The sequence below is a fragment of the Pristis pectinata genome, chromosome 26, assembly GCF_009764475.1.
Source record: "Pristis pectinata isolate sPriPec2 chromosome 26, sPriPec2.1.pri, whole genome shotgun sequence".
NCBI lineage: Eukaryota > Metazoa > Chordata > Chondrichthyes > Rhinopristiformes > Pristidae > Pristis > Pristis pectinata.
Window position 1 is genome coordinate 23,346,375 of NC_067430.1, and position 27,274 is coordinate 23,373,648.

Sequence of the window (27,274 nt, forward strand, 5' to 3'; positions counted from 1 at the left end):
AGACCTTTGGTGCAGCCAAAGTGAAGTTTGCATGTTCTTCCTGTGACTGTGTCGGAGTACCTTGGGTGCTCTGATTTCTTCCCAAATATCATAAGTGTGTGGGTTTGTAGGTTAATTGGCTTTTGTAAATTTTCCCCATAATGTAGACAAAAATGATTAGTTGCTAGAATCGGGGGGGGGGGGGGAGGGGGGAGGTGTTGATGGGAATGTAGTGAGAATAAAATGAAATTAATGTAGGATAAGTGCAAATAGGTGCTTGCTGGTTGGCATAGACTCAGTGGACCAAAGGGCCTGTTTCCATGTTGTGTGACCCTATGACAAATAATTCAAGAATGTATTAATTCATTTGGTTAGTTATATTAGATCCACTGCAAATGAAGGGAATAGTGGCTATGGAAGAGTACCATTTTGCCATTATCTTTTTTGGAAAGTAAAAGCAACCAAGTAAGTCTTGTCCTCAAAAATGCTCCAGGCAGTGTCTGGACTGAGATTGTTTCTTTACAAGAACTATTTACTCAGCATCTCCCAGACCCTTGATCTATACCACCAAGAACAAGAGCAGCAAATGCATGGAAGCTCTGCCACCTGATTTCTCTCCCAAAACATAGACTGACTTGGAATTGTATCGCTTATCCTCAATCTCTAGAATTCCCGATCCAACAATGATGTGGGAATGTAAAATGTAAAAATGTTGGGAAGGTTTAAAAATATTTTTAAAATAGTAAGAAACTGGTAAATGTTGATATACGGGGGAATCTGGGTTTGCAGGTTAATGAAATATGAAGTTAACATGCAGGTACAGTAAGCAGTTAGGGAGGAAAATTATATGTTGGCCTTCATGCAGGGCATTTGGATGATGAGTAAAGAAGTCTTACTGCAGTTGTACAGTAGGACCACACCTAGAGTACTATGTTCAATTTGGCTCTCCATTAACCTATACTTACTTGCCTTGACTGTCAATGTAAATTGACTAGATTGATTCCAGGGATGACAGGGTTGAGCAATAAAGAGAAATTAAGTAAGATTGGCTTATTCTCAGTGGAGTTCAGAAGAATAAGAGATGATCTCATTGAAGTGGAAGGATACTGAGAAATGATTTCCCTGAAATGGAGAGGGTAGAACTAGGGCACAATGTCACAGAATGATGGGTCAGCCATTTAGGATCATGAAGAGTAGAAATTTGAGGTTCTAAATCTTCATAATTCTGTACCTCAGAAAACTGTTAATGCTTAGCCATTGAGTACATTCAAACCCTTAGGAAATTGAAAGATGTTCAAATTCACCATGTTATTGAATGGGCAGGGAGAAGAGAAGCCTCAAGGGGCCCCTGTGGTTGGTCAGTCTCTCGGTCTCTGACTTGTATTAAACACATTCTTGCAGCGAGCTCCAATTTGCAGGTATAAAATAATATGCACATTTAACAGCCTAGTTGTCTTGCATGGTAGTAGTAAGAAATGTGTTCTGAGCAAAGTGAATACAAATTACATAAGAACTCTGAAGTGGGTGGTTGAATGCAGCTGGTTGAACTACAATTAGTGAATTACAGACTGTTCCACTGGGCTGTGGATAAGAAGCATTTCAACATTGTCAGCAATAGCAGACTCGATTTTAAACTGCTGAAATCTGCATTAATGTGCAGTACTGGCATCAAAATAATTCACTAGCCTTGGCATACTACTTGATCAATCATTGATATTTTAAAATGAGGCCTCCCATGGAGTGGCAGGGATACTTGCTGTATCGGATAACAGTTGCGAATTTTAGGTAGAAATGGATCTGGCAAGTTGGCTTTTAATTTATTCTAATGAGCATTGAAGAAGGGAATGGAGACCTAGAAGTCTGAAAACAGTTGGTGAGGGTGGACTAAATTAAAGGGGAATCACTAGAGGCTAGACAGGAGGAACAGTGTTAAAGGGTTTGGGGGATAACTTGAGAGGTTAGAGATAAGGTTGAGCCAGGCTGTGCAGGGTTTTGAACGTGAGGATAATTACTTTAAGATTGAAGCATTGATATACTGGGAGCTTTTTCTGGTCACTGAACATGGGGATCCTGGGTGAATGTGTCAGGATCTGGAGAGCAAAATTATGGAGGGTGGAAGGTGAGGGGCTACCCTGGGAAGCATGGAAATAGTTGGGTCACTATCCTTATTGCTTTAATCAGAACAATAAATTACCCTCTCTTTTGTGACTGGGCCACAATCTAATTACTGGCTGTACGTAGCATTTGAATTGAAAGCATTTAATCAAAACAAAACGGAAGTCAATATTACGGAAATGGAGTTGTTCTCTTATCTGCCAATGCCAATGATTATGGCCTTGTTTAAATCTGAGTAACTTTTCACAGCTGGCTAATGAGAGAAATGCTTTCGTCTTCTGAAATGCATCTCAGCTGTCCTGGATGCTTCCAAACACTAATAAATTAGCTGCATTTAATTATGGAAGTATAAGATGAGCATTTTTTTAAGGCTATGGGCTTGACGAACATAATGTTAGTTTAAGAATATGATTGATTATTTATATTCATAATAGATACCGTGTTGCTAAAATGAAGATTTAGAAGTTGCCATTCTGAGATGTGCTAAACGTGCTAATCAGTTGCAAAAGTGAGATAATGTGGCAGTCTGGGTGTGTCATACCTCGTAGTGGTTGTTAGTTGATAAACAACAATTGAAGTTGCATCTAGAATGCTACATCAGATTAAACAGAAGCATTACAAGATATCACATGTTCAAAATTTACTGGTAGCTTGTTCTCCAATATAACAGTGGAAGTGAAAACCTTAGTCCCTAGTTTTATAATGTGCCTTTTTGTTGAACCTTTGAATTAACTCCATATACTTTAAGGAACAACAAAACCTCAAAAAAAAAAGCAGTGTATTGGAAAGAATTGAGAGCAAAGCAAAATGGAGCCCAAGATTCAAACACCATGTCCTGTTTACAAATTGAATAAAAACTCTAAATTATTGCCACTGCAAAAGGAATATTTGAAAGGTTGTGTGACCCTATCCTTTCTGAAAGCTGTAGATGTAATCAAGTCATTTAGCAAATACCCAAAGATGAGGCAGGGACAAAATATGAAAAGTGTGAATGGGCTTCAATGATTCTCTCCTATTAGAATTAAAATCAGTGCAAGATTCAGTGATTATTTTGGTGGATATTTGAAGGTTGCAAGGTGGTTCAAAGAGAGCAGTATTCTTGCCAAAATTCATCTGGCAACTTATTCCATTTTTAAAAAAATTGTGTTTTTTCTACTACTTTAAATATCCATGTTCCCACAATTGCACTATGAATGCCACATATATTATCCTCAGATTGCTTGGCACCAAAACGTTTTTGATGTCCTCTTCTAAGCTGCAGCCACTACAATAATAAATTCTGGCCTTGCTTGTAATGTCTGTATTCTAACTTTTTTAACAACAAGTACTATTCTTTAACATTTGATCTTGTGAATCTCTGAAATGTTCTAAATTTATTATTCTAGGGGGCATTGATGAGGCCTCATTACTCACTAGAGCTCGGTGCTATGCACATCTTAATCAGAAGAAAACAGCAATCTTTGACTTTGGCACCATTTTAAAGGCAAACCCATCACATGTGCGTGCACGATGTGGACGTGCCTTCATGTATGTGGTCCTGAATAAGCGAAAGGTAATTTGCATTCTCTAGTGGCTGTAATTATTGAGAACATATACAACAGCTTGTGTTTCCTAAGATTTGTGCAGTAATTCCTTAGACTCACTTTGAAAATACAATCTTGATATGCAGATATAACACTTCATATCTGTTGTAAAGGATTCCTTTTGTACCGTATTTCTGAGGACATTCTTTAAAGCAAATTAATTAATTAAGGCTCCAGGCATAAATTTTGTGCTTGTTCTGACTATTCCACTATCCTTTAAGTATCTTGCTTGTACTTTCTTTCATTTGCTATTTAAGATATCTGGATCATGTCTACAATCTTACATATTCAATTGAAAATAGTTTTAATTGTATGATCTGTCTTCATACCTGGAAAATTTTCAGAACTTACAAGCATTTATTTTTAGCCATTGCTGTTATAATCACAACTTTTTTTTGGCTTAGGAGAAAGATAATTGCATGCTATACTCAGGGACTGATCTTCTCAGATTATGTTTTGCTTGTGCACATAATAGTATATACTTCAGGAATATCACAAACTGCATGTACATTCACTATCTGATATGCACCAATTTCTTAACTTGGCCAACCAACAACTGCTGGTGCTTGCTTTAAATCAGAAGGGTTGTATAATGCTTGAAATAAACTGATCCACATCAAACACACTTTTTAAAAAGTGTTTTTTCAGCTGGGGGTTTGTTTTTCTCCAGTTGCAGCAGTCAGAGCAGCAGAGGGGAGAAGCTAGCAGTTTTTTTTAAAGTTATGTGATTGGCTAAGTGTGTGGCAACTCGACCAATAAAAGGAAGGTAGGGTAAAGTGGAGGGGCCGTTGTGACAGTGGGCCAGTGTAGGAGAGGGAATTCTGAAGCTTCAGCTCAAGAGGCTTCAGTGAGGAAGCACAGGTAAGTAGCAGGTAAGAACAGGTTTTTTATAGTAGTTAAGTAAAAATACATCAAATTATAACTAATTAAATAAAGTAGGGATGCAGGATCAGATGATTTGGGAGCTGGTGGACCCCTTTGGTTCCCGGTGACCACAAGTGCTGGTTGCTCGATGAACTCTGGTTCAAAGTTGATCTGGAATGTGAGCTTCAGACACTGCAATGCATCAGGGAGGGGGAAAGTTACCTGGATGTTTCAGGATCTAGTCACACCCATTAGATTAACTACTTCAAATTCGGTCTGTGGTCAGGGACAAGAGGGTGTGACTGAGAGTGAGGCTGGTAGGGAGATCAAGATGTAGTGCTGGAGGAGCCTCAGCCCTTGAGCTTGTCCAACAGGTCTGAGATTCTTGCTCCCTGTGCGGATGAGACTGGGACTAGGAAGGATGAGCAACTGAACAGTGGCACCATAGTTCAGGGAGCCATTCAAGAGGGAGCAGAGGGGAGAAATGCAGTTGTGATTGATTGGGGATAGTATAGTTAAGGGAGTAGATGCATTTCTCTGTCTCAAGGATCGAGAGACCTGAAGGCTGTGTTGCCTACCTAGTGTCTGGGTTTGGGCCATCTCATCTGGTAGAGGAATTTGAAATGGGAGGGGAAAGATCCAGTTGTTGTGGTCCATGTGGGTACCAGTGACATGGGTCAAACAAGGGAAGAGGTTCTGCTGAGGGAATTTAAGCAGCTAGGGACTATATTACTTTTTGGTTCTGATTTTTAACTATCTCTGGATTACTACCTGAGCCACGTGCAAATTGGCTCAGGGTAAATAAGATCAGAGTTTATTGCATGGCTCAAAGTTGGGAGAAGTGGGTTTGAATTTGTGGGGCATTGGCAGCAGTATTGGGGAAGGAGGGAGCTGTTCTGATGGGACAAGCTCCACCTGAACCATGCTGGGACCAGGGTCCTAGCGAATTGCATAACTAGGGCTGTAGATAGGGCTTTAAACTAAACTGTAGGGGGATGGGTTCAACAGATTGGAAAAGTATGGATAAAGTAAAAGGGATGGAAAGTGCTGGAGAAGTTACTGAAGTCTCCAGAATAAAGAATAAGACAAAGTTTAGAAAGTGATAAGAATTTAACTTCAGGCAACATGGAGACAAGTTTGAGAAGAAGGGTGGTGAACACAGGACCGAATGTGTTATATTTGAATGCACACAGTATATGAAATCAGGTAGATGAGCTCATAGCGCATTTAGAAATTGGCAGATATGACACTGTGAGCATCACAGTCATGGTTGAAAGAACGTCACAGCTGGGAGCTAAACATCCAAGGACCTGCATCCTATCGTAAAGACAGGCAGGTGGGCAGAGGGGGTGGGGTGACTGTTGGTAAAAAGTGAAATCAAATCCTTGGGAAGTAGTGACAAGATTAGAAGATGTAGAATCCTTGTGGGTAGAGTTAAGAAACTGAAAGGATTAAAAACCCTGATGGGAATTATATGCAGGCCTCCAAATGGTAGCCAGGATGGGTACAAATTACAACAGGAGATAGAAAAGGCATGTAAAAAGATCAATGTTACGGTAGTCATGGGGAATTTCAATATGTAGGTATATTGGGAAAATCAGATTGGTACTAGGTTCCAAGAGAAGGAATTTGTAGAATGCCTACAAGATGGCTTTTTAGAGCAGCTTGTGATTGAGCCCACTAGGGAAAGGGCAATTCTGGATTTGGTGTTGTGCAATAAACCAGATTTGATTAGGGTTCTTTTACCTTAAGCTCCCTTAGGAGGCAGTGATCATAATATGACAGAATTCACTCTGCAGTTTGAGAGGGAGAAACCAAAATTGGATGTATCGGTATTACAGTTGAGTAAAGGTAACTACAGAGGCATGAGAAAGGAGCTGGCCAAAGTTGATTGGAAGGGGACCCTAGCAGGGATGACGGTAGAGCAGCAATGGCAGGAGTTTCTGGGAGTAATTCATAAGACATAGGATCAGTTCATCCCAAAGAAGAAGAGGCATTCTAAAGGGAAGATGAGTCATCTGTGGCTGTTGAGGGAAGTCAAAGACAGCATAAAAGCAAAAGTGAGGGCATACAATGTTGCAAAAATTTGTGGGAAGCTGGAGGATTGGGAAGCTGGAGGATTGGGAAGCTTTTAAAAACCAACAGAAGGCAACTAAAAAAGCATTAAGGGGAGAAAAGATGAAATATGAAGGCAAGCTATCCAATAATATAAAAGGATACTAAAAGTTTTTCAGATATATAGAGAGTAAAAGAGAAGCAAGAGTGGACATTGGACCACTGGAAAATGATGCTGGAGAGATAGTAATGGGGGAACAAATAAATGGCGAACAAACTGAATAAGTATTTTGCATCAGTCTTCACTATGGAAAACACCAGCAACATGCCAGAAATTCGAGAGAGTCAGGGCAGAAGTGAGTGTAGTTGCTATTACTAAGGAGAAATGCTTGGGAAACAAAAGTGTGAAGGCAGAAAAGTCACCTGGACTGGATGGACTACACCCCAAGGTTCTGAAAGAGGTAGCTGAAGAGATTATGGAGGCATTAATGATCTTTCAAGAATCACCAGAGTCAGGAATGGTTCCGGAGGACTGGAAAATCGCAAATGTCACTCCACCCTTTAAGAAGAGAGGTAAAAGATGAAATTATAGGCCAGTTAGCCTGACTTCAGTGGTTGGTAAGATGTTACAATCCATTATTAAGGATGAGGTTTTGGGGTACTTGGAAGCTCATGAAAAAATAGGCCAAGGTCAGCATGGTTTCCTTGAGGGGAGATCGTGCCTGACAAATCTGTTGGAATTCTTTGAGGAAGTAACAGGCAGGATAGACAAAGGAGAGTCAGTGGATGTTGTTTACTTGGATTTTCAGAAGGCCTTTGACAAGGTGCTGCACATGAGGCTGCTAAACAAGATAGGAGCCCATTGTATTGCAGGAAAGGTACTAGCATGGATAGAAGATTGGCTGACTGGCAGAAGGCAAAGAGTAGGAATAAAGGGCACCTTTTCTAGTTGACTGCCAATGACGAGTGGTTTTCTGCAGGGATCGGTGTTGGGTCTGCTACTTTTCGTGTTATATGTTGACGATCTGGATGATGGAATTGAGGGCTTTCACCATGTTTGCAGATGATACAAAGATTGGTGGAGGGGCAGGTAGTGTTGAGGAAGTAGGGAATCTGCAGAAGAAGTTGAACAGGTTGGGAGTATGGGCAAAGAACTGGCAGATGGAATGCAGCGTAGGGAAGTAAATGTCATGCACTTTGGTAGAAGGAATAGAGGTGAAGATTTTTCTAAACGGAGAGTGAATTTGGAAATCGGAGGTGCAAAAGGACTTGGGAGTCCTAGTGCAGGATTCTTCTCTAAAGGTTAACTTGCAGGTTGAGACAATAGTAAGGAAGGCAAATGAAATGTTAGTATTAATTTCAAGAGGACTAGAATATAAAAGCAAAGATGTTGAGGCTTTATAACGCATTGGTTAGACCACATTTGGAGTATTGTGAGCAGTTTTGGGCACCATATCTAAGGAAGGATGTGCTGCCATTGGAGAGGGTCCAGAGGAGGTTTACAAGAATGATCCCAGGAATGAAAAGGTTAATGTATGAGGAGCATTTGTTAGCTCTGGGCCTGTACCTGCTGGAGTTCAGAAGGATGAGGGTGGATCTCATTGAATTATTGAAAGGTGTGGATGGAGTATATGTGAAGAGGATGTTTCCAGTAGTGACAGAATCTAGGACCAGAGAGCACAGCCTCAGAATAGGAGGAGGCCCCTTTAGAACTGAGATGAGAAGGAATTTCTTTAGCTAGAAGGTGGTGAATCTGTGGAATTCATTGCCACAGACGGCTGTGGAGATCAAGTCATTTGGGTATATTTAAAGCAGAGGTTGATAGGTTCTTGATTGGTAAGGGGGTCAGAGGTTACAGGGAGAAGGCAGGAGAATGGGGTCGAGGGGAAAAACAGGCCATGATCAAATGGCAGAGTAGACTCAATGGGTTGAATGGCCTAATTCTGCTCCATGTCTTATGGTCTGGTAATACAAAGATTTCTGTTAAGGCTCCAGCAATTTCCTGCCTTGCCTCCCTCAGTATCCTGGGATAGGTTGCATTGAGCCCTGGTAACATTCACCTTAATGTTTTTGAAAACACCCAACATCTCTTCTTCCTCCTCCTCCATATCAACATACCTTAGAATATCAACATACCCTTCCCTGATCACACCAGCATCCTTGGTGAATGCCAATGGGAAGTACTCATTTAGGACCTCATCCACTTTCTCTGGCTCCACGTATTTATTCCCCCCTTTGTCCTTAAGTGGACCTACCCTTTCCCTAGTTAACCTCTTGCTCCTATATATGCATAAAATGCCTTGAGATTCTCCTTACTCCTATCTGCCAATTCTTGGCCCCTTTTTAGCCCCCACCCCCCCCAATTGCTTGTTTAAGTTCTTTCTACTCCCTTTGTCCAATTTCAGCTTCCTAAACCTTGCATATGATTCCTTTTTCTGTTTGACTAAACTTGCAATATCCCTTGTTATCCAAGGTTCCTGAACTCTTGCATATCAGATGTGGATTTGCCCTCAAATAGCTGCTTCCAGTCTGCTTTCTCCAGTTCCTGTCTAATGCTGTTACAATTTGCCTTGCCCCAGTTTAGCACTTCCACCTGAGGACCAATCTTATCCTTATCCATAACCTTATTAAAACTTTTGGAATTAGTTTTAAGAGTTTAGTTTAAATTAGTTCCCAAAATGCTCCCCCACTCACATTTGACCAGGCTTGTTCCCCAATACATTCCCCTAGTATGGTACCTTCTCTGGTTGGAATATCTACGTATTGTTTCAAGAAACTCTCCTGGATGCACGTAATAAATTCTGCCCCATCTCAGCTCCTGGCAATAAGAGACCCAGTTAATATTGGGAAAGTTAAAATCACCCACTACAGTAACCCTGTTGTTTTTGCTTCTTTACATGATCTGCATACATATTTCCTGCTGGCTACTGTGAGGCCTATAGTGTAATGCTATCATGACTGTATGTCTCTGGTGATTTATAAACAGACTGTTGATAGAATCTATTGGCATGCATGACAGCTGTAAGTCCCCACATGTACAATTTCTTGATCATAAAAATCGAAGCCATGATATTATTAGAGCAAAATACTGCAGATGTTGGACATCAAAAACGCAAGCAAAAAATGCTAAAAATGCCTGACAAGTCGAGCAGAATCAGTGGTGAGAGAAATGGAGTTGCCTTCTGGGTCACAGACACTCCAAAGACGGGAACACAGGCGACCTCTGCATTACAGCTGTTCATATAAAGGAAATTCACCTTTACAAAAATCGAAAATCATTACCTAGAAATTTGAGATACAGAATAAAATTCGCTCATTGTATTTGTGTTGCAGAGAAAAAAATAAACATTTTTTCTCAACTCATGTTTTGATGCACGCACAAAGAAGTGGCTTCATGCTACGGAAAATCACAATAAGGACTGTTTTCTAGAAACGCAATCCCCTTATTGTGAGAAGATAACAATGTTTTCATTGTTATGTTTCAATTTGTTTCTGTATCATATTGTTCAAAATGCTGTTTTTGTATCATATTGTTCAAAATGCTTTCTTCTAATGTAATTGTTATCTTGGCAACTTTGGTTTGCACCCTGTCACAGCCATTCCCTTGATTATTCCCCCTGCTCCCTGCAATTTAAAGCACATGTATCTTTTCATTTTCCAGTTTTGATGGAGGGTGCTTGACTCAAAAAATCATCTGTTTTTCTCTGCACTGGTGTTGACCTGATTTGTTGCTAGCATTGTGTTTTTTGTTGCCCATCTTGTTGTATAACAAAAAATTGCCACTGTGCTTATTAAAACAAATTGTTGCTTTAACACAACTTTAGGGAGAATAGGAATTAGTCTTTATTGTCCAAGACTGCAAATCTTGATGCAGCATGCACTGTACAATTCAGTGTTATTCTTAGATCTTCAAGTGTCGGTGTATTGATTTCATATTTTCTTACCATATAAGAGGTCATTCAGGCCATTTAATCTGTGCTCGCTTTCATAGCAATTTCATCAATTCATTCCCCACCTGTTCCCTATTATCTACTCACATGCATGCCCATTAATAGCCCCCTCCCTCTTTTTTTTCCCCCATCACCCACCTGCACTCAGCAATTCACAGTAGCCAATTTAACAAACTGCATGTCTTTGAGAGATGGGGTGCAGTCATAAGGAAGACGCCCACCCACCCCTTGGTGCGCCCATGCACGCCCACCCCCAGGCACTCGCGCACACGACCACCCACCCCCACATGTGCACACTCTATTGAATCTGGGTCACTGGAGCTGTGACGGAGTTTCACCACATACTATGACACCTGTTGAAGTTCGGACATGATTACTCTGAACTAATTTCTACTTCAGTCACTAATTATTCCTTAATAATTTAAACCTTTTGTGAGGTGAAAATAGTTGAGTTGCTGTGACAAATGTTTCAAAACCCAGACTATAGTCAGACTGAATGAGAGAAACGTAACCCTGTTAAAGATATTGGTTCTACATTGAGACAATGTAGTAGAGTGACATTTTGGTGGTTTCTTAACCTTTCTTGAGCTCCTTAATTTGAAAAGAATAACTGAGATGGACATGGCCTAGTTTGGTTGAACAATCTTGTTTATTATAGTTGGAAATGAATGCTTTATCCTTCATGTCACTTTCCTCCCTGGCTTGTGGCAGTACACTCAATATACCAATATTAATGGCTAATAATAAATTAGTATACCAGGTACTGACACAAGGCTTGGTCATTGCTTTATATTTTACAGGATGAGTCACACGGATGAAAAACAGTGTGTTTTACATGTGCTGTTTTAAAATGTGGCCAATAAAGCTTCTAAAACTAACCAGTGTACTAGTCTCTGAGATAGTTGAGTTTTTGTCCTGTTTGCCCATCTGTGCTGTGCTTGCTGATTTTCCTTAGTTCCCAATTTAACAAAGCCTGTTTTCATCCTTGTTTTTCAAATAGGTTCATGGCTTTGTTCCATCTTACCCTGCAACTTCTTCCAGCTCTTTCATCGTCCAAGCTGTCTGTACTGTTCCACTTATGGCCTTTTGCACAACATCAATTTTAGTTGTCTCCATTAGTGGTCATGGTTTCAGCTACCTAGGCCCTGTGTTCTGTAAGTCCTTCAGTAAACTACTTCACTTTTATTCCTGGCCTCCTTTAGTATCATCAAGCCTATCTCTGACAAAGCTTTTGGTCCTAATATCTCCTTTATATGGTTCAGTATCAAGCTTTGTTTAAACATGAGGAACATTTGCTTCCATAAATCTAATGTACAAACGTAAGTTGTAACAACACTGACACATTAATTATGTGAACTCTTATAGTTTTCATTTCCTAAGCTCTTGAATATAGTGAACCCACCATCTTTTTTTCTCAAACCATTAGGAAGCAATACAAGACATTGCAGCAGCCCTACAGACAGATCAAAAGTTGGCACTCCAAGAAATTTCATCTCTAAAGCAGGAAGCTCAAGATCTGATTTGCTGCTGGCTGCGTGATCATTGTGTTAATGCACTAACTGAAATCTTAGATGCCAAAGAAAAGATTTTCACTGAAGAACACGTTGATCTTCCTGTAATTGGTCAATCACTACTCTTGATCGATGGGAAATATTCAACCTGGCACATCCTGTACATTGATATATTGATTGCAAAAGGTAATAATTCTTTACTCTGTTCTAGGTACTGATAATCGAGATTACTTTGTATAAAGCCAAACTAAGACTGAGCAAGAAACCAATTAGAATCATTGAAATGTATAGCACAGAAACACACTCTGTTGGCCCATCTCATCCATGATGCCTATCCCATTTGCCCATGTTTCATCAGTGTCCCTTTTACCTTTCCTATCCAGATACTATCCAAATGCCAATTAAACATTGTAATAGTTCTTGCTTCCACCATCTCTGGCAGCTGGTTCCAGATATTCATCACCCTCTGTGTGGAAAAGTGTACCCCTCAGATCACCTTTAACTTTCTGTCCTCTCACATTAAATCTGTGCCCTCTAGTTTCTAGACTCCCCTGCCCTGGGAAAATTCTGACTAGCCTGTTTATGCCCCTCATAATTTTATAAACCTCTAAGGTCACCAATCAGCCTTGTACATTATAGTGAGAATAAACCCAGCCTATCCTATCTCTCCTTTCAAGTAAAGCCCTCCAATCCAGGCAACATCCTGGTGAATTTCTTCTGACCTCTGCTACCTCATCTATCCTGTAGTGTGGCGACCAGAACTGTTCACAATGTTTTAAAGTGCGGTCTTACCGATGTTTTGTACAACTGAAATGTGACATCCCAACTCTTGTACTCGATGCCTGTGTCACCACTTTCATGGAACTATGGATGTTTCCCTAGAGTCTCTCTACATCAGCGCTACTAAGGTCACTGCCATTTACCCTATATATCCTAACAGAATTTGACTTCCCAAGTGCATGACCTCACATTTGTCTGAATTAAATTCCATCTGCCAGTGCTCTGCCCAACTTTCTATCTGATCTTTGTCCTGCTGCATGCTTAGACAACCTTCTTTTCTATTTACGTCTCCACCAATTTTCCTGTTGTCTGCAAACTTACTAATCATGAGAGAACTGCTTCAGACTTTAATGAATTTTCCTCATTTTGAAGAAAACTTTGCTTAAGTATGAGGTTTTGTTCCATAAATTATCACAAAAGAATTTAAGCTGTTCAAGTATCGGTATTTTCACGTCAGTCTAAATTATACCCCCAAGTTTGAGAACAAAGTTCAAGAGGTGAGAAAATTAAAGCAAGCTGATACAGTGGTATACAAATTCAAATTTATAGCTAATTGACCACAAGAACTTATTTAGAACTTGAAATATCTGTATAGTTTAAGCTATTTTTTCTGGAATTAAAGCTTTCAAGATTGTCCTCGATTGGATTGCTGCCTCTCTAAATGGTGATTTAAAATGCCCTGTCATGATGTAAATTATAATCACAGATGCTGGAAATGACCGTTCATCCAAATATCTCCTTCCTGCAGAAATGTACGATGATGCCTTAAAACATCTGCAGGAGAATTTTGAGCAACCTCCTAATGATGTTGCTGCCGTGTCCAGGTATGCGCTGATTCAGATGAAGATGAAGAATGCACAACTTGCTGTTGAAAATCTGAGCATCCTTGCTGAAAAGGATAACAAAGACTTAGAATTTCTGTTAAAATTCCTGGATAACAAACAACTTCAGACTGTAGTTAAGGTAATGTTTTTACTTGGGAAAACAAGTGTATAGACTTGAAGAGTTGAATACTGTCTCCTAACGGTGTGGCAAAGAGAATCCCATATACAAAGCAGCATAAGCAAAGCAGGTTTTGGTAGCTATTAAATCAATATCAGTTTGGTTCAACTTAACATTATTAATAAATAATCATTATTGTCTAACTTGGCAGTGAGAAATTTGAAATGCAATTCCTAGTTGATCAAGTGTTACTTAAATTGATTAACTCTACTTACCTAGTTGAGATTCATTCCACTGTAAATGCCTTTTGCCCTCCATTTTCCAACACCTGATGATGGACTCTACGTGGTATGAGGTTTACACTGTTGATCAGATTTCTAAATTTGATATCTAATTTTAACTTGCATGGTTCATGTCCATCCCTGCATGTTCTAGTGATAATTAGTCAGCAAGATATTTTGGTAATCTAGTTACAAAGTTTTTCCTTTTATCCCTTTAGCCTGCCCTTGGTTCTGATTCAGTTCAGTCCAATGAATATCAGATATGGGTAGTCTCAATCAAGTTAATTATACTGAATGATGTATTAGAACTGATGGGATGAATTGTTCGGCCTTGCTATGGTTTCAAGATTATAAGTATGGGCGCAATTCCAGATAGAACATTTCTTGTAATGAGAAGTTGTCATTAAGTGTGATATTCCTTCTCAATAGCAAAAAAAAGTGCAGAATTCCTTTGGATATGGTGATCATTTGGAGGATGCATATCCATAATGAACAATCCAAAAATTGGACTATAACTTCCATGTAATCTGTATGCGTATGAAGAGGTTGTGAAGACTTGCTTTTAGGGGAAAATCTTAAATTAGAATCTTAGAAACCTTCATCACAGAAATGAACCCTTACGGCCCACCTCCTCCATGCCAATGGTGATGCCTATCTGCACTAATCCCATTTGCGCATGTTAGGCCCGTATCCCTCTACTTGCTTCCTACCCAAGTACTTGTCCAGATTCCTTTTAAATGATGTAATAATACATTGCCTCCATTACCTCCTCTGGCAGTTTGTTCAACATATTCACCAGACTCTGTGTGAATAAATTACCCCTCAGATCGCCTTTAAATTTATCCCCTCTCACTTTAAACCTGTGCCCTCCATTTCTTGACTCCCTGCCTTGGAAAAAGGTTCTGACTATCCTATCTATGCCCCTCATAATTTTGTAAACCTCTTTCAGGTCACCCCTCAACCTCCTACATTCCAGTGAGAGTAAACCCAGTCTATCCAATCTTTCTGTATAACTACAGCCCTCCAACCCAGGAAATATCCTGGTGAATCTTCTGTTGCTACCACATCCTTCCTGTAGTGTGGTGATCAGAACTGTACACAATGCTCTAAAGTGCAGTCTAACCGATGTTGTACAGCTGCAATATGACATCCCAAATCTTATGCTCAGTGCCTCGGTCTATGAGGGCATGCATACCAAATGCCTTTTTCACTGCCCTATCACCTGTGTCACCACTTTCAGGGAGTTATGGACTTGCACTCCAAGATCTCTCTATACATTAATGCTCCTGAGGTCCCTGCCATTTACTGTGTATGTCCTGTTAGTATCTGACTTCCCAAAGTGCATTCCCTCCCACTTGTCTGGATTAATTTCCACCTGTCATCACTTCACCCAACTTTCCAGCTGATCTGTGTCCCACTGTATCATTAAGTAACCTTCTTCATTATCTACAACTCCACAAATTTTTGTGTTATCAGCAAACTTGCTAATCATACCCCCTATATTATCTAAATCATTTTTATGTATTGTTATATTATAGGTCCCAGCAGCAATATCTGCAGTACATAACTTGAATATTGTTGCTGATTTCAGTGATAAGATTTTAAATACACGTGATGAAGCATCTTGTTCAACTTGCACATGAGCAAATAATTAAGTTTACTAGTTAAGCGAGGAAACTGGAGAGTTTTTTGGTTGTAGTTTTGTTAGTGTTAAAAAGATATTTTCAGAGAAGATCAGCCACTTTCTAATTTAGGATGAAAATGTGATGTGTACTTGAAATTGGAAGACATGGCCTCAAGCTTATGGCAAATGACTGAAAGTGTTTGGATGACCATGTCACAGCATGTGGGAGATAAATAATTGAAAGCCACAGAGTCTCTGGCCCCTATTGCTTCCTGTTAAGTCTACCTGGAGGAAAAAGTAAGCTTCATTTTGTAATGCCAATAACTATTGTGGAGGATTATATTGTCCCAATTATTGTAGATGTTATTTAATTTTTTCATAATTCTGTTTAAACTCGAGCTGGTTCAGTTGTACAGTGCTCATTGCATGTATTCTGGATCATTTGAAATATCTAATCAACTACTGCTTTATAAGTTGTGGATTCTGTTAGTGTTGGATGCTGTACACCTCAAGGTTTCAGTGACATGAAACAGTAGCATAATGAGCAATGTTTAATTCCCCTCTTTCTCTTCACCCAATATTCTCCAATCTCATGACTCAGCTACCAAGACCATATCCAAAAATAACTCATTATTCTCTTTCTTTTCCTTGCTTCCTCTTTCAGAGGATATAATTTTCCATTGAAATAAAAAGTATTGAAAAATTAGTAGATATCTCCATTGTACCAGATGAATTAAGATGAGAACATACTGTACTCAGCTGTTGCTATGTTATTTCTTTTCATTGATTTACAGTCTTGGGTCCCTCGAGTATCATGATTAATATGTAAAGATGAATTCTTGTCACTCTGTTTAATACCTTTTCTGTATTTTTTTTAATCAGTAGTATCAAGGCTGCATTCAGTAGACTCCATTTTTCAGAGTTGCCATATGTGAGGTCCATGCTCCAGAGAAAAATTAGAATTTAATCAACCTAAGTGTCTGCCTCAAAACACTTGCTATTTCACATTGCATCGGGTGTAATCTGTTATATTAATCCTTTCAACACATTAAAGAAAGTCACTGTTATTGTATCTGTACCTGTTTACACCAGTCTCCCTTTCGATTAGTTCAACCTTGTGTAGAGAATTCGAAGAATCCATTTAATATCCGTTATTTTGAATATTTGGCATCCCCGTTGTTGAAAGATTTCTATTCATTGAGCTGGATAACAATATAGTACTCTAAAATTAATGCAGACCTTCCTCCCACAATGGTAAACTATTGAAAACCTCAGAAGAGGAAAGAGAAAGATGTAAGTAGAAAAAAAGATCAAAAGGTAAAAAGCACAGGAAAAAGGAGAAAATGGAGGAAATGTTCTGAGATATTTTAAGATGTCTTTCTACTGTTCCTTATTAAAGAGATATTTAGAAAATCATAAAGCGGTCAAGTCATGGTTTTATGAAAGGGAAATCATGCATGACTGATTTGTCAAAGTTCTTTTTGAGAATATAACAAAGACTGGATAAAGGGGAACAGAATGGTACAGGACAGGAACAGGCCCATTGGTCCACAATGTCTGTGCCAACCCATCTGCCTGCACGTGGTCTATATCTCTCCATTTCCTGCCTGTTCATGTTCCTGTCTAAATGCCTGTGGAACATCACTATGGTATCTGCTTCCACAACCTTTCCTGGCAATGTGTTCCAGACACCAAGCATTCTCTGTATAATAAAAACAAACTTCTCTTGCAAATCTCTTTCAAACTTTACCCCTCTACCTGAAACCTATGCCCTCTAATATTTGTAATTTCCACCCTGGGGAAAAAGATTCTGGCTGTCTACTTTTGTGCTTCTCATAATTTTTTGTACACTTCTCTCCGGCCCCTCAGCCTCCAACACGCCAGAGAAAAAAATCCAAGTTTGTCCATTTTCTCCTTATCGCTAATACTCTCTAATCCAGGCAACATCCTGGTGAATCTCTTATGCACCCTCTCCAAAGCCTCCACATCCTTTCTGTAATGGCGCAATTAGAACTTCACACAATACTCTAAATGTGGCCTAACCAAAGTTTTAAAAGCTGCAACATGACCTTCCAACTTTCATATTCAGTGCCCTGACCAATGAAGGCAAGTATGCTGTACGCCGTCTTTCCCACCCTATCTACTTGTGTTGCCACTTCCAGGGAGCTATGGACTTGCACTCCAAGATTCCTCTGTATAGCATTGCTCTTAAGGGTCCTGCCACTTACTGTATATTTTCCTCATGCATTTGACCTCATTGTCCAGATTAAACTCCATCTGCTATTTTTCCACCCATGTTTCCAAATTATCTATATCCGCTGTATCTTTTGATAACCTTGCTCACTATCCACAACTCTGGCAATTTTCGTGTTGTTTGCAAACATACTAATCAGTCCATCTACATTTTCTCCCAAATCATTTATATGTATTACAAACAACCAAGGTCCTAGCACTGATCCCTGCAGAACACCACTGGTCACAGACTTCTAATGAGAATACCCTCTGCTCAACCACTGCCTTCTGTTTTCTATGGCTAAGCCAATTTTGAATCCAATCTACCAAGTCTCCATGGATCCCATGTACCTTAATCTTCTGGATCAGCATATCATAAGGGATCTTGTTGAATACTAAATTCCATGTATACAACATCTACTGCCCTACCTTCAATCATTTTTGTCACCTTCTCAAAAAAACTCCAATCAAGTTTGTAAGACATGATCTCCCCTGCACAAAGCCATGGTGACTATCCTCAATAATTCCTTGCTTTTCCAGATTTGTCTAATCCTATCCTGAAGAAACTTCTTCAATAATTTCCCTGTCACTGATGTCAGGCTTCCTGGATTATCCCTATTAACCTTCTTAAAGGAACAGTAATGGCTGTTTCTCTGTCCTCTGGGACATTGCCTATGGCTAAAGAGGATACAAACATTGCCTATGGCTAAGGAGGATATAAACTGTCAAATACCAGTAACACAGTGTACATGGTATTCCATAAGCCATTTGATGAGGTGCTGCATAAAAGTTTATTGCACAGGACAAGTATACATTGAGTTGGGGTTGAATATATGTGTATGGCTAACAGAAAACATTGAGTCAGGTGTTCAATTTTGCAATCATTAATTCATTGGGTGTTGGGAGCTCCTATTTACAGTCTCTGGAAATAACTTGGATGAACGGAGCAACTGTACAGTATCCAAATATGCTGATGCTACAAAAATGTGCTACAAAGATATGAGGAGGGTGTAGAGGGTTACAGGTAAGTGAGTAATTGATAAGTTGTCAGATGGAGTACAATGTGGGGGAAATGTGAGGTTTTCCACATTGGAAGGAAGAATGTAAAATCAATTTTTATTTAAATGGAGTGAGGCTACAAAATGTTGCAGTACAGAGGGATTTTGGAGGTCCTGGTGTATGACATACAGGCAAAGTAAGCATTTAAGAAGAATATGGAATGTTGCCTTTTATTACAGGGAGTATGGAGTGTCAAAGTAGAGAAATTTTAATGCATCTTTACAGGGTGCTGGTGGGATGTTACCTGAAGTATAGTATACAGTTTTAGTCTTCTTATTTAAGGAAGGACATACTTTCATTGGAGGCATTGCAGAAAATGTATGCTAGGTTGAGAATCCTGGGATGAAGGTATTGATTTTATGAAGAGAGATTAAGCAGATTGGGTATGCACTCATTCAAGTGTAGGAAGGTAAGAGATCATCTTATTGAAACATGTAGGTTTGAGGGGAATTGACAGGTTGGATGCTGAGAATATTTTTTCTAAAGGGTATAGTTTCAGAATAAAGGATTAAGACTGAGATGAGAAGTTAGTTCTTATGTCAGAGGGTTGTGAGGAACTAATTGACCTCTTGCTCTTTTTTTTGTGTTCTTTCATTTTTCTTGGAGAGGGGCTAAGTTTAACATTTATGAAACTAAGCAAACTGCCTGCTGACACCATCAGCTGAACCAATTACCAACAACCAGTTAAATAACCACACTAGTATGCTCTCCATGAGCAAGACTGATGAAACTGAATAATCTTTTGAGGGATATTGATGATTTGACATATTAAACCAAGCAAAGGAACTTCCTGCCACCTGTGCACGTTGGAGACAGAGGAAAATGGAGACAGCAATAATGGCAAAAAAAGCTTTAATTTAATCATGTCAGTCATGTTGACTTTTTTACATTTTGCCACAGAGGAAAACATCCTTTGTTTCCAGAATTTCTTTCTTCTTTGTTAAAGAGGAATCCTATCCATTCCAAAAGTAAGATTGCATAATGGAAATATTGCCACATTGCCAATCATGAATGTCTTCCAGGAGTTCTTTCTGTAAACATTTTCTTCTTTATCACAAAAAACAGGCCTTGAATTAGGTTGACTAAATAACAGCTTCAAATAATATTAAATCCGCTAACTTCCAGAAAACTCTTCCAGACTGTATTGACAAGAAATCTCATTTTATTTTGCACATTGTTCTATCGTGACATTGAGCATGAACACAAAAGCCATGTGGCCAGCTCTAGTCATGAAGTCTGAAGCTGGTGCTTTAACCTTAAAATGAATTGCTTTTTTTTTGTGCTCTCATTGCAATGCTTTCTGTTAACAACTTGTAATAAACAGAAATAATGAAAAGTGCATTATCTGGCATAGTAGCTCAGTGCCTTAATGGAAAAGCTGGCATAGATTTGTTTTCAATAACTGGTAACTCTTTAAGAGCTATGTTCTATTATTAGATTGCAGCAATTGCTTCTGCTGTTCCACTACTGTTGAAACTGTATTAAACTACATTCTAGGTTTCCCTTTCCTTTACAGCTGGGAATGCAGTTTTTAAGTAGTTGTTTCAGTGATGATATTGATTACTTTCTATTTTGTTGAGGGAACATGGGCCAGGAGATGAAAATGAACAATCTATTCATCAAAGGGAAGCTGCTATGCCCACAATGTGTTACAAGTCAAGAATGTTGTGTTTGAGTCAATTGGGCCCATGCCCAATTGTGAATTGAATTTACTTTGCTTTTTATTGTCCTTAAATGTTCCTCAAGACTGGGGGAGGTGGGGAGGGGGTGGTGGGAGGAAGGTAGGGAAGAAGTCGATTTATTTAACTCCTTAACTTTGATGCTTAAACTGTAGATAGCTGATGTCAGAGTTGCCCGATAAGCTGCTCACACTCCACTGGTGTCATCAGTTGAAGTTTGTTAACCCAGGGCTAAGCCATTACCAAAAAACTAGATAATATTTATCTTAGCAAAACAAAAATATTTTTAAAAAACCTGGAATATTCTTCAACCATAATTGCCTAAACCAACTTGATTTCTGTTTCTTAAACAATGTAAGATGTTTATATGGAGAATGAGTCCATATAGGAATGGTAGTCTTGTAGATGTTAAACACTGCTAAGACTGAAGGAAGATTGGATTTTAAGCCAACTCAAGATTATTTCAATATTTTTTAATATTGGGAAACAATTATTATCCTTAAAATATTTCTAATGGCTTAAAATGCTGAGGTGAAATGATTTATTAAGGAACTGACACAGGAGAGCTGACTTTGACACCATAGAATATCTGCCAATGATTTTGGTATCAGTGTTTTAATGCTGGTGAGTGCTGACTTTCCCCATGGACCATCAATCATGAAAATTGAACCCACAATCTCTTGTTCTCAATAGGAAGCTAAGCTGGTGCAGAGGATAGACATGAGAATTGAGACTCTAATATCAGAACCGTATTGCTAACTTGCAGTTGTGGACAGCTCATTGTCAGCTGTTGCAAGTCATCTATATGCAATATTTTTCTCTCTCCATAAACAACCTAACCTGCCGAGCATGTCCTATGGCCTTGCATTTCACAACTTTTAAGTCCCTTTGTTTGTATTCTCAACCTCTTAACCTTTTTATAGTATTTATTACTTTTCTCTCTCCCTAACTGCTCCCATTAATCTGTTGACTGGATGGCTCCACAACAACCTTGGCCTTGCTCCTTCAGGGGTATTTCCATTGTCCTAATCCATTCTGCGTGCCACATTTGCTGCAACTTAAAACTAATTTGTTTTCTCACTTTCCCAATTCTGACAAAGGGCCTTTGACCTGAAACATGAACTGTTTCTTTCTCCACAGCAGAGAAATTTTCTATTTTTATTTCAGATTTCTAATATCTGCAGGTTTTTTGATTTTTCAAATTGTCAGCTTGACTTTTTCGCTTGGAGTGTGCAATTATGTGGAATCATTACTGCCATCCAAATTCAGTTGTAACACATTGGCTATAATCGTGAGTTGTAATTCATTGTTTATAAACAGTGGTCTATTCTAATAAGAGTCAATTTGACCTCCATCTCTTTCAGTATCATGCAGACTTGTATTTATCACTGACTGTCCATCATGGGACAGTAAGCTTCAGAATTCCTCCTGCCCAGAAGCAATAAATTACCCATCAGTCAAGTCCACTGTCATCCCAGGATTTCTCATTATCGACAGACACAAGAGACCACAGATGCTGGAATCTGAAGCAATAATCAATCAGCTGGAGGAACTCAGCAGGTTGAGCAGCATCTCAATGCAGGAATTTGACCTGAAACATCGATGATTTCTTTCCTTCCATAGATGCTGCTTAACCTGCTGAGTTCCTCCAGCAGATTTGTTTGTGTCACGATACCTAAATTGCCTGCTTTGCACTCATACATACAGGTGCTCAGCTGCTTGCTTGCTCTTCATATCCATGCTCTGCCACCCGTGAAAATGTGGATGGCAGTGCTTCTTTGCCTTCAGCAAATCACACAATACGTTTAATTTTATTAAATTGACTCCAATACTGAATTGATAAAAGTTTATGGAAAGTACAAAAATCACAATCCACACAAATCTGCAAGTATGTTTGCTGTGACTCCCCATTTGATTCCTTGCAGTGTTTCATTCGTCTTGCATCATAACAATCCTTACCCAAGTTACAGTCATACAAAATGTTGGTTAGTCCACATTTGGAGTATTGTGTGCAGTTCTGGTCACCACACAATAGAGAAGGACGTGATTAAGCTAGAGGGGATGCATAAAGGACTCTCCGGATTGGAGTGCTTGAGTTATCAGGAGAGATTGGATAAGCTGGAACTGTTTTCCCTGGAGCAAAGGAGGTTGAGAGGTGACATAATAGAGGTATATAAAATTATGAGAGGCATGGATAGGGCACATAGCCAGTGTCTGTTTCCCATGATAGGGGTGTCTAAAAATAGAGTGCATAGGTTTAAGGTTAGAGGGAGGAGGTCAAAGGGGATGAGAAGGTTCTGAGGGATAAATATTTTACACAAAGAGTAGCATTTGAAATGAGGTGCCAAAGGAGATAGTGGAGACAGGAACAGTAACAAACATTGAAGACGAAGCTTGACAGATACCTGAATGAGCAGGGCATAGACGTTTATGGAAGTAATCCAGGCAAGTGAGATTAGTATAGATAGGCATGATGGTTGGCTTAGATGCAATGGGCTGAAGGGTCTGTTTCTGTCCTATACAATTCTGTGATTCCAGCAGATGTATAAAGCAACATCCTCATCCACTCAAATACAAACATTGAAACAGTGATCATCCTTCATCAACTTCTCTGATCAGCCATTATCCAGACTTGAATCGTGTCTTTTTTGCTGGCTTTGGTCATAGTGTAAATTTGGAGAAAAGGCTAAATATTGAAGATGTTCTCAAGGCATACGTGAAAACAGCCTCACAGGAGATTATCACTCTTGATCTTCCTAAGTGGACTGAGAATGCTGAGAGAATCGCAGCATCTTGAAACATAAATGATAGAAACAGTGTGGACTAAATAATGTTCTAGGCCACCCCATCCACTCAAAAAAAAAGTCCAAGTCACAGCAGGAGACCTCAGATCAGCCTTTTCAGCAGCTGCTGAAATATTCCTTGACAGTTCATAAAGAATTTCTGATGAAAATTTATGATCTGGAGTGCACAGCCTGAATGCCTTTTGGGAACAGAATTGGTTGTAACTTTTAAAAGGGAATTAGATAAATACTTCGGGGAAATAGCGTGAGAATAATCCTCATTGGAGTGCACTTTAATCAAGATTTTTAATCTATCCTGTGGTATTTAAATTTATTGTCATTCTAATCTTGCACTGAACTCTTGTCATTTCATTATTATTGATGCTGCTGTTATTTATTTTAAAATTTGAGGCACCAATTGTTTACATATTGCTGAAGGACGTAAAGACAGATTGCTACTCAGAGAAAAATAAACAAGCGACACTGAAAGAATTATAAACTCTTCCTTGTTTGGAGAAATTTAATCTTTATTCTCTTCAATTGTTAAACATAATAATATCCTTTGGCAGGAAGATGCACATTTGTTGAATTGTTTGGCCCCTGAATACTAATTACTGCTGTGCTATTCCTGATGTGGTAATGGACTGTGGTTTAACTGTAACCTTATATAAATATTGTAGTAGAGCAGCAGCTGGTTGCTTTGTGATTTAGAATGTGTATAAACGCCTTCTAAGATTGGTGGTGTTAGCCATGTTCCTATATATTCAATTTTGTGCTTGTAGTATAATGGATAATAAGTGTACCTACGTATGTTTCCCTGCTCTTCTGTTGTCCTAGGGGGAACAAGTAGGATAGATCTCTGGAAGACTGTTACTGTAATACTGTTCTCTAAGATTTTGTGCTTCGTTGATCATTATCAGCATTCATTTAGATGAATTACTAGCTTTATTAATAGAGCAACTGTTTGCCGTTCTAATTACCCAGGAATTTTGGGAGTTGAGTAGAGCCATAGTCTTCTTTTGAAACAAACCAGCAATTCTGTCAATTTTTTTTCTTCTCACTGAGACCCAAACAAAATTCTAATTTGGCAAGAATGTAAAATCACAATCTTCATATTCTCTTCATTTTAAATTCTGCTTGAATTAAATGGTGCTATGTAGTGGCAGACTGTACCATCATGATGAGTGAAACCTGTTAAGAGCATTCATGTAGGTTTCTGCCAGCTATCTACAGTATAAAACTATATCAATGGAGAGGTTGACATTGTGATCATCCCACAATAGCATGGAAAAGGGAGGGTGTAGGAATACGTTTGTAGAATTCCAAAGGAAAGGCTGCAGGAATAAATAATAATTTTGCTCTGTTTGGAGGAAGGTTTGCAACAAAAGGATAAGGTAATTGTGGATCTTTGGAAAATGCAAGAGGATTGCATTCTGCATGTTCTAAAATCTGTAACTCTGCAGATGAGTTTTCTTTTCCTCTTGTATCTATTAAACAAGCAGTAAGAATAGAAGTGCCTTGCTATTTCTAGTACAGGCAAGGAAAGGTCAGGGATAAGACATTTGACAATTTTCCACCTCGTTGGCTTATTGCACAGCGTTCCTGCTCCAAACACAGATAAACTAGCCATTTATTGCATTGCTGTCTTGGGATACTGAGCATGAATGCTTGACTACATCATTCTCTGCTATATTTCAAAGTGATTTATGGCACAGAAGGGATTTTGAGATATCTAAGACATACAATGCTAAATAAATTTTTTTGGTTATTTGATCACCTGTGTTTCAAATGTGGCAAGCAGAATGACTACCAGATCTTTTCATCCATTACAGGAGCTACTTTAGTACATCTTCAGGGTGAAAGGACAGTATGCCTCTTTTATTTTCCCTCCTGCCTGTCAATAAATTATCTTTTGTGGGAAAGTAATGGTGCTCTATTTGCCATTTTCTTTTATAGATAGCTTCACAGGAGGCCATGGCCTTGGCTAAAGGGAATCAACAGGAGAAAGCACTGAAATACTACACACTAGCTGTCCTTGCAAGTAAAAATAAAGCCAAATATATTCGTCTACGTGCAATATGTCTGACCAGACTGAAGCAGTATGAGAGGGCACTAAAGGACCTACATGAGGTCATCAAAAGAAGCACCAACAGAAACTCCTCAGACCTGGTAGAAGATTATTGCTCCATGGGACATATCCAGCTCCTTGCATTGAGGGATGAAGAGGCTTGTAAGAACTATATAAAGGCCTTGCAGTTAGATGAGTCTTTGGCATTAACCAACATCTCCAGTAGGCCAGGACAGTTTAACTTGTCTCAACACTTCCAGCGAAGTGCTCTCTGCTACTTTGAACAGCAGCTTTATGAAGAAGCTTGGAAGTTAACAGAATATGGACTGATAATTCATGAAAGTAACACTGAATTAAAGAAACTGAGAACTAGGATTAAGCGAGAGGCATCAGGGTGTATTGTTCATTAGTTTTGTATATTATTCAATCCTTAAGAAAAGATGTGGACCAAGTGCCTTTATGGCGGCAGACTGCACCGCCATGACAGAGGCAGAGGTCAAGATTGGAATTACAGAAATTACATTTAAGGTGTCAAGTGCAGATTGAGCTGGAACTGACGGTATTAAAGAATCAGTACTGTGAATATGATCTGAGGAAGCAGAAATCTTTAAAGGACAGTGCCTTTATGTAAAGTACCAGATCAGAATTTTCTTTCAGCAAACTCACTGAATTAAATTTTCCTTCGAACTGCTTCAGATGGTGTGTCTAAATATTGTTTGATGCTGCACATCTGGTGAAATTATGGGAGTAGAATGCCAAGGAAATTTTCCATGTTTCATTGCAGTTGAACTTTAAGATGTTTTAATCTCCATTCACAGAAGGTGGGGTATGATTTGAAGTTAAATGTTTATAGAAATTACTACCCTAAATGGCTAGTGGACTAGAGAAAACTGTTTCTGCCCTTCAGCAGGCTAGCTGCTTTACATATCTTTGGGCTTTACATATCTATTGACCTGTTAAATTTTTGATAAAAAGCTTTGCAAAATATTTGGTCCAAATGGTCTCGATCCGACACGTTGACTGTCAATTTCCATCCATAGATGCTGCCTGGCCCACTGTTCCTCCGGCATTTTGTGTGTTGCTCAAATATTACTTGGGGATTTTTTAATTTGGTAATTTTATTTTTTCCTCTTGGGTTAAAATGCTTGATGTACACTTTTTAAAGAGCTGTGTTGATATGACTGAAAGCATGATTTAGTGGCACTCAAACAAGTCAGTGAAAGAGTATAGACAGGACTATAAATTGATGAGTAACGTTGATATTTGGAGATTAAAACTGTTTCCTTCCTGTACATTTTGGTCCTTTGTATTGGACACTTAATAATCCAACACAGGCACTCTTTCGCTGGCCTCTTTCAGCATAGGGGAAGAAAATTTTGAATATTGCTAATACGTATATATAAATGTTTATCATAAGTACCACAAACTGCATATTTAATTTATTTTAATTAAGTTATAATAATTTTACAAGATTTGTAATTGGATTTTTGAAATCCAACAAAAGCAATAAGAATAAATATGACTTGATATACCAAACTAACTGCTGGGAAACAAGTTACTAGTACAAATAGTCTAAGTGCAAAATTGATGTGCTAACATGGCTATTGATTAATCCTGTGTTAGATTTTTAAATAAAACAACTCCTTATCATAAAATACACTAAGTTCTTTTCCATGTTTCTCCTGATAGTTTCACTAACCTTAAGTATCTGCTTCTTCCAGATGTGCCAAAAGCATCAGTAAATTTTACCATGTTGCTGTTCTTGATTT

General features: G+C 38.8%; 1 protein-coding gene across 1 annotated transcript in view; it reads left to right on the top strand.

Annotated features, from left to right (window-relative positions):
* Positions 1-27,043, top strand: part of LOC127583471 (tetratricopeptide repeat protein 34-like) — a 52,123-nt gene extending 25,080 nt beyond the window's left edge. The window contains exons 4-7 of the mRNA XM_052039502.1: positions 3,480-3,646; positions 11,973-12,243; positions 13,586-13,800; positions 25,394-27,043. Coding sequence (XP_051895462.1) covers positions 3,480-3,646; positions 11,973-12,243; positions 13,586-13,800; positions 25,394-25,915 — 1,175 coding nt within the window. The 3' untranslated portion in view covers positions 25,916-27,043. The remainder of the gene's footprint in view (positions 1-3,479; positions 3,647-11,972; positions 12,244-13,585; positions 13,801-25,393) is intronic.
* Positions 27,044-27,274: the final 231 nt, after the last annotated feature.